General features: G+C 38.2%; 1 protein-coding gene and 1 long non-coding RNA gene across 7 annotated transcripts in view; one reads left to right on the forward strand and one right to left on the reverse strand.

The window, feature by feature from the left end:
* The window catches only part of MALRD1 (MAM and LDL receptor class A domain containing 1), a 754681-nt gene that overhangs the window by 707925 nt on the left and 33465 nt on the right, over positions 1-13291 (forward strand). For all 3 annotated transcript variants that reach the window (XM_027074220.2, XM_053225367.1, XM_053225368.1), the window contains 2 exons: positions 7934-8013; positions 8107-8203. In XM_027074220.2, coding sequence (XP_026930021.1) covers positions 7934-8013; positions 8107-8203 — 177 coding nt within the window. The remainder of the gene's footprint in view (positions 1-7933; positions 8014-8106; positions 8204-13291) is intronic.
* LOC128316295 (uncharacterized) overlaps positions 1-13291 on the reverse strand; it is a 58520-nt gene that overhangs the window by 35924 nt on the left and 9305 nt on the right. Inside the window, exons 1-2 of one of the 4 annotated variants that reach the window (XR_008299942.1) lie at positions 10360-12919; positions 9521-9619 (exon numbers count right to left, since the gene is read on the reverse strand). This is a non-coding gene — a long non-coding RNA (uncharacterized LOC128316295). Of the gene's footprint in view, positions 1-9520; positions 9620-10359; positions 12920-13291 lie in introns of those variants that run through there. The other 3 variants (XR_008299941.1, XR_008299940.1, XR_008299939.1) reach the window with 3 other exon arrangements.

A 13291-nucleotide genomic window follows, 5' to 3' on the forward strand; every position in this document is an offset into this window, starting at 1 on the left:
TTTGGGGAGGTTATTTGTTTCTAGGAATTCATCTGTTCCTTCTATGTAGACCAATTTGTTGGCAAATAATTTTTCATAACAAATATTCTTATAATCCTTAGTGCTTCCGTCATATTGGTTAATTTTCCTCTTTCATTTCTGATATTGCTTGAGTTCTCCCTCTCTCTTTGATTAGATTGGCTAATAATGGTTTATCAATTTTATTGATCTTTTTGAGAAATCAGATGCTGGTTTCATTGATCTGTTCTATTATTTTTGTTTGTTTTTTAGATTCTATTTTTTTTAAATTCTGTTCTAATCTTTGTTATTTCCTTCCTTCTACTAGTTGTGTTTTCTTTGTTCTTTTTCTAGATCTATTAGAAATAAGGTTAGGTTGTTTGAGATTCTTTTTGCTTCTTGAGGTAGGCCTTTCTCTGAAAACAACTTTTGCTGTGCCCCAAAGATTTTGGACCACTGTGTTTCATTTTCATTTGTTACCATGTGTTTTTTTTTATTTCCTCTTTGCCCTTTGGTTTACCCATTAATTGTTTAGTAGTATGTTATTTAAACCCCATGTATTTGTGTTCTTTTCAGATTTTCTTCTTGGTGTCCATTTCTACTTTAATATTGTTGTGGTCCAAATTTTCACATGGTGTGACTTCAATTTCTTGAATTTGTTGAGACTTGTTTCGTGGCTTAACATGGGATCTATTCTGGAAATGTGCCCTTGAAAGAATGTGTTTTCTTCTGTTTTAAGATGGGATGTTCTGAGTATATTTGTTAGATCCATCTAGTCCAGTGTGTCATTAAAAGCCACCATTTCCTTGCTGATTTTCTGTCTGGATGATCTGTCCATTGATACAAGTGGGGTGTTAAAGTGCCTTATTATTATTGTACTATTGATTACTTCCTTTGTGTTAATAGCTGCTTTAAATATATGGGTGCTTTCATGTTGGGTGCATAAATATTTACAATCATTATATCTTCTTGTTGGATTTTTCCCTTTATGTACTATCCTTTTTTGTCTTTTGTTGCAGTCTTTATTTTATAGTCAATTTTCTCTGATATAAGTATTGCTATCCCAGATTTCTTTTCATTCACATTTTGCATGACAAAAGCTTTCCCATTCCTTCACTTTCAATGTGCATGCGTCTTTAGGTCTGAATTGAGTATCCTGTATGCAGCATATAGATGGGTCTTGCTTTTTTATCCATTCTGTCAAACTTGTGTGTTTTGATTGGAGCATTTAGTCCATTTACATTCAAAGTAATTATTGATAGGTACTTATTATCCTTCTGTTACTTGTTTTATGGTTGTTTTATAGTTCTTCCTCTGTTCCTTCTCTTGCTATCTTCTCTCATGCTTTTCTGGCTTTCTTTAGTTGTTTGTTTGGATTCCTTTATCTTTACTCATGTATCTATAACCAGTTTTTGATTTGTGTTTACCAATAGGTTTATATATAACACTGATGCATATAGCAGACTGTATTCAGTTGATGGTCACTTTAGGTTTGAACCCATTGTAAAAGCACTAACTTTTTACCCATCTCCTCCACACATTTTAGGTATATGGTGTCTTTCATGCTTTACATTCTTTCATTTTGTGAATCCATTGATGGATTTTTATTAATATACTTAATTTTATTGCTTTTGTGCTTTCTACTTTTCTAACTGCTGCTTATGGTCTTTCTTTTCAACTCAAGGAGTCCGAATTTAATATATCTTGTAAAACTGGTTTAGTGTTGATGAACTCCTTTAACTTTTGTTTGTCTGGAAAACTCTTCATCTACTCTGCGTGATAGCCCTGATGGTTAAAGTATTCTTGGTTTTAGGGGTTGGTTTTGTTGTTGTTGTTGTTGTTGTTGTTGTTGTTTTCCTTTCAGCACTTTGAATATGCCACATCCCTTCTGGCCTGCAAAATTTCTGCTAAAAAGTCATCTGATAGCTTATGGGGTTTCCTTTGTAGGTACCTATTTTCTTTTCTCTTGCTGCTTTTAGAATTTTCTTTATCACTATTTTTGCCAGTTTATTATGTATCTTGATGTGAAGCTCCTTGGGTTGATTTTGTTGCAGGTTCTCTGTGCCTCCTGGATCTGGTTTTCTGTTTCCTTCCCCAGATTAGGGAAGTTTTCAGCTATTACTTATTTATATAGATGTTCTTCTCCCTTTTCTCTTTTTCTTCTAGGATCTCAATAATGTGAATAGTATTACACGTGATGGTGTTGCTGAGTTCCCTTAATCTATCTCACTTTTTTTCTCTTGTTCAGCTTCATTGCTTTCTATTACTCTGTCTTCCAGCTCGCTAATCCATTATTTTGCTTCTACTAGTCTACAATTTATTCTCTCAGGTATATTTTTAATTTCACATATTAATTCATCTCTCATTGGTTCTTTTATGTTTTCTATCCCTTTGCTGAAGGTGGCAATGAGATTCTCTACTCTTCCCTCAAGTTTAGTATCTTTATGGCCATTATTCTGAATTCTTTATGAGGCATATTATCTCCATTTTGTTTAGCTCTCTTGCTGAGATTTTGTTCAGTTCTTTCATATGGGACATATTTCTCTCATTTTGTCTAACTCACTTTGAGTCTGTTTCTATGTGTTAGAAAATTCAGATATATCTCCTTCTCTTGAAAGTACTGGCATTATTAAAAAGAACCCCTATAGAGCTTTATACTACAATGTCCCCCATTCGTAAGAACCTGATGCTTCAGAAGTGTATCTGATATGTTATATACATCCTATCAATATGTCTGAACCACATTTACCTTCATTCCAGTTGCCTGCAATGGTTCTCTTTTCTTGCTATGGACAGGAGTTGATCCTTCTGTTTAAGGGCCAGTCTAGGGTCTCCTTGGGCTTCAGTTGGATCAGACTGGGCATTTGCCAGAGCTGTGGTATCACCCTGGTGCTGTCCCCACAGCAGCTTTCATTGGTGGGCAGAGCCTGAATCCAGAGCAGATGTCTGCCCCCAGCCTACGGCTGTGACCACAGAACTGGTATGTTTTGTTTTCTTTTCCCCTCCCCACAGTGCAGGACTTTGAAGGGGTGCTGGTACCTGTCTGTGCTGCTTGCACAGTGCACGCTTTGGTACAGCTTTGGATGGACTCCAGTCAAGTGCATGTTGAAAGGGGCAGGTCCACAGGAGAACACAGTGGGAAGGGAGGGACATCAGTGTTAGCAAGGTTTGTACAAGTTGGCTGTAGGAGGAGGCCTGAAATTGCTTTGGAAACTCCTGCCAACACCAGTTTGGAGGGAGGAGGTGGGTACAGAGAAAAATGCAGGGACAAGGTAAGTGGTATTAGCAAGGTTAGCACTGGTCAGCTGTGGGAGGGGACCTGTGGCTGCTTTGGAAAACTGCTGAGTGGGTGGGGGTAGAGCCACTAACTAGGTCGTGAGTGTTCAAGCTGTGCTGGTTCATGGAGGTATCACTGTTATCTAGGCAGGGGATGGTACAAGGAAATGGTGCCACCAGTTCTTTTGTTTTTGGAGTAGTCTCCCAGATCCCTGTCCCTCCAGCAAATGTTCTGAGATTAGTAAACAAATCTCCTTCGCATATACCCCAGTGTTTTTCAAACTGCTGCTTCTATGTTGTATCTCAGGGAGGTTGTTATGCCGTCCCTTTAAGGGCAGGGACTGAGTTTCCTATAGCCCTCTGGCTCTCTCAAAGCCAAACCCACTAATTTATTAACTTATTTTAAATTTATTTACTTTGGGGAGAAAGTGTGAGTGAGGTGGGGCGGGGGGGGGGGGGAAGGGGGGAGAGGGAATCCCAAGCAGGCTCTGCACTGTCACGCAGAGCCCTATGTGGCACTTGATCTCACAAACTCTAACATCATGACCTGAGCCAAAATCAAGACTTAGACACTTAACCAATTGAGCCATCCAGGTGCCCCAAAACAAAATGATTTTTAAAGTTTCAGATGTCGAGCCCCAGTGATTGTTAAAAAACTCATGAAGTTAAGCCTATCTAGTTTTCAAAGCCAAATTTTAAATGGATTCCTCTTCCCAGTGAAGGTCCCCTGTCTGGGTGTCTGGTGTGTTCCTCTCCCCTCTCCACACCTGCATCCGTCCCTCCCACATACATTCATGGATCAGTTTGGCTTCCAACCTGATCTCTGCCCTTCCTACCCTCTTCAAAATGACCTTTTCTCTACATTTAGCTGTGGAGAGTCTGTTCTGACAGTCTTTGGATCATTCTCTGGGTTATTTACATTGATATGGATGTTACCTACATGTATCTGTGGGATGAAGTGAGCTTAGGATTTTCCTACTGCCATCTTACCCAGAAGTCTCTCCAGTATTTTTTTAAACTGGTATTCCAAGGTACTTCCCACTGGAATTTATCTTAATAGACACATTCAAGCAGACACTTGTCAGATGTATCTTTTGCAAATTTCTTCTCCCACTCAGTAACTTGCCCTTTTGTTGATGGTTTCCTTTGCGGAGCAAAAGCTTTTTAATTTTGGTATAGTCCCAATAGTTTAATTTTGCTTTTGTTTCCCTTGCCTGAGGAGATTTATCCAGAAGAATGTTGCTAAGGTCAATGCAAAGAAATTATTGCTTATGTTTTCCTCAAGGAGTTTTATGGTTTCAGGTCTCACATCTAAGTCTTTAATCCATTTTGAGTTTATTTTTGTGTATGGCTTAAGAAAGTGCTCAATTTCATTCTTTTGCTTTTAACTGTTCAGTTTTCCCAGCACCATTTATTGAAGAGACTGTCTTTTCCGCATGTATATTCTTGCCTCCTTTTTCAAAGACTTCTTGACCACATAAGCATGGGTTTATTTCTGGGCTGTCTATTCTTTTCCATTCATCTATGTATTTTTGTGCCAGTACCATACTGTTTTGATTACTACTTCTTTGTAGTATATCTTGAAATGTGGGATTGTGATACCTGCAGCATTGTTCTTTTCTAAGACTGCTTTGGACATTCAGGGTCTCTTGTGGTTTCATATATATTTTAGTATTATTCTAGTTCTGTGAAGGAAAAATGGCATTCTTATGGACTTTCTTGAATCAGTAAGCTTTCTATATTTAAAGAAGCTACTGCTTTTGTGAAGGAATTGCCATTAAGCCTTCAAATTCTAGGGGCGCCTGGGTGGCTCAGTTGGTTAAGTGTCCAACTCTTGGTATTGGCCCAGGTCATAATCTCATGGTTCATGAGTTTGAGCCCCATATCGAGCTCTGTGCTGACAGCAAGGAGCCTGCTCAGGATCCACTGCCTCCCTCTCTCTTTTACCCTCCCCAGCTTGCTCTCTCTCCAAATAAATAAACATTAAAAAGCATTCAAATTTTCAAATTCAAAAATATTGAGGGAAAATACAATAACTGTGTACTGAAGAAGCATTGCTTGTAACACACAGCTTTAAAGCACAAAAATTCAAAAGCTACTTTTTAATCCTGTTTTGTAGCATGTACCATGAACTTGGCAGAATATTCAACCAAACATAAATACAAATAATCATTTCTATTCTGATATTTTTGGGAAAAAATGAGTAAGTTTTCACACTTCCATGCAAACACATTTATACCAGAAAAAAAAATGACATACTTACTGCTTAAGAATAAACCTTATTTCCCTTTGATGTACAAACTAATCCCATTTCTGAACATTCAGAAAGCCACCCATAAAAGAAATACTCCCAGTGTTCTAGATTTCATTATGACATCCCTAAATAAAGCAGAGTTAATTAAATCCTAGTAGTAGTATAGGTATATCCAATGAGATTATTTACCTGATTTCAAATCTATGTACTTGGAGGATCATCCTGATTTTGGGGATAAATGTTCTCTCTGATATGTAAATCTTCAATTTGAATATTCCCATCAGTATTGGAAAACAGAAATCCATTCACTACTGAAAAGAGTGCTAGCTTTAAGGTTTGAGACAAATGATCAATAAAGTAATATTGGATTGGACACTGGTAAAAATCAAGTAACTTTTTTTGTTTTTAATTTACATCCAAGTTAGCATATAGTACAACAATGATTTCAGGACTAGATTCCTTAATTCCCCTTACCCATTTAGCCCATCCCCCTCCCTCAGCCCCTCCAGCAACCCTGTGTTTGTTCTCCGTATTTAAGAGTCTTTTATATTTTGTCCCCCTCCCTGTTCTTATATTATTTTTACTTCCCTTCCCTTATGTTCATCTGTTTTGTATCTTAAGGTCCTCATATTAGTGAAGTCATATGATATTTGTCTTTCTCTGGCTAATTTCACTTAGCATAATACCCTCCAGTTCCATCCGTGTAGCTGCAAATGGCAAGATTTCATTCTTTTTGATTGCCGAGTGATACTCCATTCTTTATATATACCACATCTTCTTTATCCATTCATCTGCTGATGGACATTTGGGCTCTTTCCATACTTTGGCTACTGTTGATAGTGCTGCTATAAACATTGGGGTGCATGTGCCCCTTCAAAACGGCACACCTGTATCACTTAAATACCTAGTAGTTCAATTGCTGGGTTGTAGGGTAGTTCTATTTTTAATTTTTTGAGGACTTTCCATACTGTTTTCCAGAGTGGCTGCACCAGTTTGCATTCCCACCAGCAGTGCAAAAGAGATCCTCTTTCTCCGCATCCTCGCCAATATCTGTCATTGCCGGAGTTGTTAATTTTAGCCATTTTCACTGGAGTAAATGGTATCTCATTGTGGTTTTACTTTGTATTTCCCTATGATGAGTGATGTTGAGCATCTTTTCATGTGTCTGTTTGCCATTTGGATGTCTTCTTTGGAAGTGTCTATTCATTCTTTTGCCCATTTCTTCACTGGATTATTTTTGTTTTGGGTGTTGAGTTTGATAAGTTCTTTATAGATTTTGGATACTAACCCTTTATCTGATATGTCGTTTGCAAATATCTTCTCCCATTCTGTCACTTGCCTTTTAGTTTTCCTGATTGTTTCCTTCGCTGTGCAGAAGCTTTTTATTTTGATGAAGTCCCAATAGGTCATTTTTGCTTTGGTTTCTCTTGCCTCTGGAGACATGTTGAGTAAGAAGTTGCTGTGGCTGAATCAAAGAGGTTTTGTCTGATTTCTCCTCTAGAATTTTTATGGCATCTTGTCTATGTTTAGGTCTTTCATCCATTTTCAGTTTATTTTTGTGTATGGTGTAAGAAAGTGGTTCAGGTTCATTTTTCTGTATATCATTGTCCAGTTTTCCCAGCACCATTTGCTGAAGAGACTGTCTTTATTCCATTGGATATTCTTTCCTGCTTTGTCAAAGACTAGTTGGCCATACGTTTATGGGTCCATTTCTTGGATCTCTATTCTGTTCCACTAATCTGAGTGTCTGTTTTTGTGCCAGTACCATACTGTCTTGATGATTACAGCTTTGTAATACATCTTCAAGTCTGGGATTGTGATGCCTCCAGCTTCGGTTTTCTTTTTTGGGATTGCTTTAGCTATTCAGGTTCTTTTCTGGTTCCATACAAATTTTAGGGCTGTTTATGCTAGCTCCGTGAAGAATGCTGGTGTTATTTTGATAGGGATTGCAAAAATCAAGTCACACTTTTGAAAACAACAAAGGAGAATGTGAAAGCTGAGCTCCTATCTTATAAATAAAATCAAGAAGGTGATAAATATATATTTTTAATTTATTGATTTATTTTGAGAGAGAGAGGCTCAGGTAGGCTCCATGCTGTCAGTGCAGAGCCTGATATGGGGCTCAATTTCATGAACCATGAGATCATGACCTGAACTGAGATCAAGAGCCAGATGCTTAACTGACTGAGCCACCCAGCTACCCCAAGAAGGTAATAAATAGTTTTATGAAAGTCATCTTATACAATTATGAAAACAGAAAAATTTTGCTTTTGCTTTGGTTTAATATTTTTGGTTTCTTATCAAAGTTACCCATACTCCCTTGTACGATTATTTATTGACATGACAGTACTGCTAAACTATGTTTCCACTTACTTTTTTTAACTTAAGTTTTTATCTTATTTTCAGTTGTAGACAAGGATGGAAAGGAAATCGATGCCACATCAAGGTTAACCCTTCTCCTGCAGATTTCATATACCCTCAGAATAGTAGGTGACATTGTGACTAAATATTTCCTTGAATTTGGAATTTGTAATGGTTTTCACTACATATTTATCTTTTTAATTGGTTTGAAATTCCAGACATATGGGCTTTCCTGGGCATTGGATCAGCTTTCTTGATGATTCATATTACAGTTGCAGTCTTGTGTTTTCTTGCAAACAGAAAAGGACCAGTCAGGTAAGCCTTTGATTACTGAGTAAAAGGTACTGTGGTAAAACAATTTTCTGAAACATTTCATTTGCTCTATTTTTCTTTTACTCCATTTTATATGCAGGTAACTTTGTGTTTCTATACTTTATGGATTTTTTTCTTTCTGGGCATGATGTAGGAGCTCCTTAACAATAATCATTCTTCTTTTTTCAGTAAAAAGCCTTAAGTTTACTTTTCACATTATGTTAAAAGTAGTTTTGATAATGACATGAAAGGGAAAGTGGCATTCTGCACAGATTAAAAGACATGAGTGTCCCACTTGCTGGTGATGCCTGGGGAACTGCACAACAGATATTTTCTTGGCTCTCCCAGTGAACTCTTAACATCAGTGTTTCAGGCTAAGACTCCCATGGTCCAAGTAATATACAGAACAGAGACCAATAGCTGCTGCGCCTAACGGAACTAATGCAAAACCAACAAGACCCCAATTGGAAGGAGAGCCTGGGAAGATAGCAGAGAAGGAGGATCCTAAGTGCACCTCCTCCCATGGATATACTTCATAATAGCCACATCAGTACAACTAACTCAGAAAATGACCCGAAGAATGGCAGAAGAGGCCCCATGCAGTTAATTCTAGAGCAGAGGCCACATTAAAAATGGCAGAAAGGAAAGAGAACAGTCAGGAACCAAACTCCCACAAGATTAACCACAAACAGGAGGGATACCACAATCACAAAGCAGGTAGATGAACAGACCTCACAATAGGCACCCCAGACATGGTGGTCCTGCACTGGAAAGACAAGTCCCCATAGTATTTGACTTTGAAAACCAGTGGGGCTTAACTGTTGGAGTTTTTATAACCAGCAGAGCTTAAAATTGGGTGCTTTAAAAATCAGCAGGCTCTACTCTGGAAGAGCTAGAGGACAGTATGAAACTGAGTCCACACCCTTAAAGACAGAGTGTAACAAACAACCCTCCAAAATATACAGCATAGAAGCAGCAGCTTCTATGCTAAACTACCTGGAGTATGCATAAAGTAGATATCTTTACTAATCTCAGAATGGATGTTGGAAGGGCAGGGATCATTAGGAGACTTATCCAAGAAAATAAGAGCCAGAAGGTGACATTTCTCCCCCCTGACATCTTAGACAACCAGACACCCTCAAGAATGAGTATGAACACTCTTTACCTAGCTTTCTAACACTACATACCCTGCCCCAGTGTCCTCCTATGGATATGCCTCATCATACCTGCACAACTGGGCAGGAGTCACTCCAAAGCAGCGACTGTCAAGTCTCATTCTACACGTAGCCCTGCTAGGAACCGGTAACACTTTCCACTTACCTTGCTAACACCACACGCCCTGTGTTCTACTGAAGACTCACTCCATTCAACCTGCTCCACTGGGGTGGACTCTCTCCATAGCTTCTGATGAATATCACCCTGCAAACAACACAACTGTGAACAGCACCACTCCGAAGTGACTCCTGCTCTGGGGAAAAGGGAAAATTACCACACACATCAATCCCACTGCAGCTCTAGCAGGGGACTGTGGGCAGATATCTAATCAGACTGCCAACACCACCCACCAACACAAACCTCACAGGGGACAGCACAAGGAAAAAGCCCTGTAGTTCAGGGTAACTGCAACCCTAATACATAGGGGGCAGAGATTTTGTCTCACTGAAGACCCCACTCACCAATGAAAAGCTCTCAGGGGACAATGCAGGGAGAGTGTCCTGCAATCTCATGATTCCACAGCCCCAGAAAATGGGCTGATGGCAGGCATTTGGTCTAACCCAAGTTAATGTCCAGGACAGACTCAGATTAGCCCCTTAACAGCACAAGGACCAAATTCTACCCACGAAAGAGAAAGGGGACCACTGCAGCTGAATGGACAGAAGGCAAATGAGGCTCAGCCACAACAGTGGGGCATATGCAATACATAGGTCACCTCTATAGTCACTGGCTCTGGTGAACAGGACACAGTGCTGTACAAAGCGCCACAGGACCTCTTCTTCATCAGGCCCCAATTTCAAGTCAGAATATAACTGACTTTCCTATTACATAATAAGAATTATAAAGACTTAGACAAAATGAAGAGACAGAAGAATAGATCACAAATGAGAGAAGAGGACAAAATGACAACAGAAGAGCTAAAGAAATGGAGATAAGCAATATACCTGATAGAGATGGTCATAAAGATACTGGATGAGAGAACAGAGTGGAGGATCTCACTGAGACCTTCAACAAAGAGACAGAAAACCTAAAATAAACAAACAACCAATCAGAAATGAAGAACTAAATAACTGAAATTAAAATACACTATAGGGAGGGGCGCACGTGTGGCTCAGTCGGTTGAGTGTTGGACTCTTGGTTTCAGCTCAGGTTGTGATCTCACAGTTCCTGGGATTGAGCCCCACGTTGTTGTCCATGCTGACATCACAGAGCCTGCGTGGGAGTCTCTCTCTCTCTGCCCCTCCCCCACTCACTCAGTCTCTCAAAATAAATAAACATTTAAAACTACATATAGGAAATAAATAGTAGACTAGAAAGGAAGCAGAAGAATGGATCAGCAGCCTGGAGGACAGCAACCAGCTGAAAAGCAGTAAGAAAAATAATAATAAAAATGGAGAACAGATTAAAGGAACTCAGGATTATTATCAAGTGTAATAACAATCACATTATAGGGATCTTAGAAGGAGAACAGAAAGAAAAAAGGGGAGAAAATGTATTTAAGGAAATAATAGCTGAAAACTTCCCTAATCTGGGGAAGGAAACAAATCCAAATCTAGGAGGTACAGAGAGACCCCAACAAAATCAACTCAAGGAGGTTCACACCAAGACATATAATAATTAGAATGGCAAAAAGTAGTGATAAAAAGTGAATCTTAAGAACAGCAAGAGAAAAGAAAACAGGCACCTACAAGGGAAACGCATCAGGCTGTCAGCTGATTTTTTCATCAGAAACTTTGCAGGCCAGAAAGGAGGGAGATGGATCTATTCAGAGTGCTGAAAGGGAAAGAACCTGCAACCAAAAATATTCTACCCAGCAAGGCTATCATTCAAAATACAAAGAGAAACAAAGAGTTCACAGACACAAGTTAAAAATGTTCATCACCACTAAATCAGTCATAAAAGAAATGTTAAAATGGACTGTGAGTGGAAAGAAAAGGCTATAAACAGAAGAAAATATGAAAAAAATCTGGCATAAGCAAATAAAAACAAGAAAAGTACCAGATTTGAGGCACCTGGCTGGCTCAGTGGGAAGAGCATATGACTCTTGATCTCTGCATATGACTCTTGCTCTGTATACACTGTGTAGAGATTAAATAAATTTAAAATTAAAGTGAAATAAAATAAGTACATGTACTAGATATGTACATATGATACAAATACAGAGATAAAACAGAAGAACAGTAAAATCAATTATATGTATAAACATCAGTTAAGGGATTCACAAATAAAAGGATGTTTAAAATATACACATAAAACTTGGAGGGGGGTAAAAATCTGGTGCTTTTAGAATGGATCCCAATTTAAGCAACCGCCAATCTAATGTAGACTGCTGTATGCATAAGATGTTATATATAACCAAATAGTAACCACAAATCACAAATCTATAGCAGATACGCAAAAAAATAAAAAGGAAGGAAGACAAGTATATCATTAAAGAAGGCCAGAGCACCACAAGGGAAGAGAGCAAGCAAAGAAAGAAACAGGGAAGAACTACACAAACAACCATAAAACAAGTTACAAAATGTCAGTAAAGACATACCTATTGATAATTACTTTGAATGTAAATGGAATAATAACTCCAATCAAAAGACATAGAGTGACTGGATTAAAAAGCAAGACCTATATACATGCCGCCTACAAGAGACTTACTTCAGACCTAAAGACACATGCAGATTGAAAGCAAAGGGATGTAAAAACATTTACCATGCAAATGGAAGCACTAAAAAAGTTGGGTAACTGTACCTGATATTAGATAAAATAGACCTTAAGCAACAACTGTAACAAGAGACAACAACATTAGCTAGTTAATGATAAAGGGAGTAATCCAACAAGAGAATAAAACAATTGTAAAAATGTACGTACCCAGGGTGCCTGGTTGACTCATTCAGTTAAGCATCCGACTTCAGCTCAGGTCATGATCTCACAGTCCATGAGTTCGAGCCCTGCGTCGGGGCTCTGTGCTGACAACTCAGAGCCTGGAGCCTGCTTCGGATTCTATGTCTCCCTCTCTCTCTACCCTCCCCCACTCATGCTCTCTCTCTCAAAAATGAATGTTAAAAATTTAAAAAAATAAAAAATAAAAAAATGTATGTACCCAACACAGAAGTACCTAATACATAAAGCAACTATTGAAAGATATTAAAGAAAAAAACTTACCGTAATAAAATAATATTAGGGGACTTTAATACCCCATTTATATCAATGGATAGATCATCCAGACAGAAAATCAACATACAAACAGTGGCTTTGAATGACACATTGGACTAGATGGATCTAATAAGTATATTCAGAACATTCTATCCCAAAACAAAAGAATAAATATTGTTTTCAAGGGCACATGGGACATTCTCCAGAACAGATCACGTTAGGCCGCAAAATAAGTCCCAACAATTTCAAAAAGAACTGAAATCATATCATGCCTCTTCTCTGACCACAATGGTATGAATGTATAAATCAATTACAAAAAAATCTGGAAAGAACACAAATACATGGAAGCTAAATAACATGCTACTAAACCAATAAATCAAATAAAAATCAACAAGTACATTGATACAAATGTAAATGAAAACCCAACAGGCCAAAATATTTTGGATGCAGCAAAAGCTGTTCTAAAAGGGAAGTTTATAGCAACAGAGGTCTACCTCAAGAATAAAAGTCTCAAATAAGCAACAACCTTACACCTAAAGAGCAAGAAAAACAAAGCCCAAAGCCAGTAGAAGGAATAAATTAATAAAGATGACAGCAGAACTAAGTGAAAGAGAGATCAAGAAAACAAGAGAACACATGAATGAAACCAGGTACTGTTTTTTGAAAAGATTAACAAAACTTATATACTTTGATCCAGACTCTGCCAATAGAGACAGGGCTCAAATATAT

This window comes from Acinonyx jubatus, chromosome B4 (assembly GCF_027475565.1).
Source record: "Acinonyx jubatus isolate Ajub_Pintada_27869175 chromosome B4, VMU_Ajub_asm_v1.0, whole genome shotgun sequence".
Classification (NCBI taxonomy): domain Eukaryota; kingdom Metazoa; phylum Chordata; class Mammalia; order Carnivora; family Felidae; genus Acinonyx; species Acinonyx jubatus.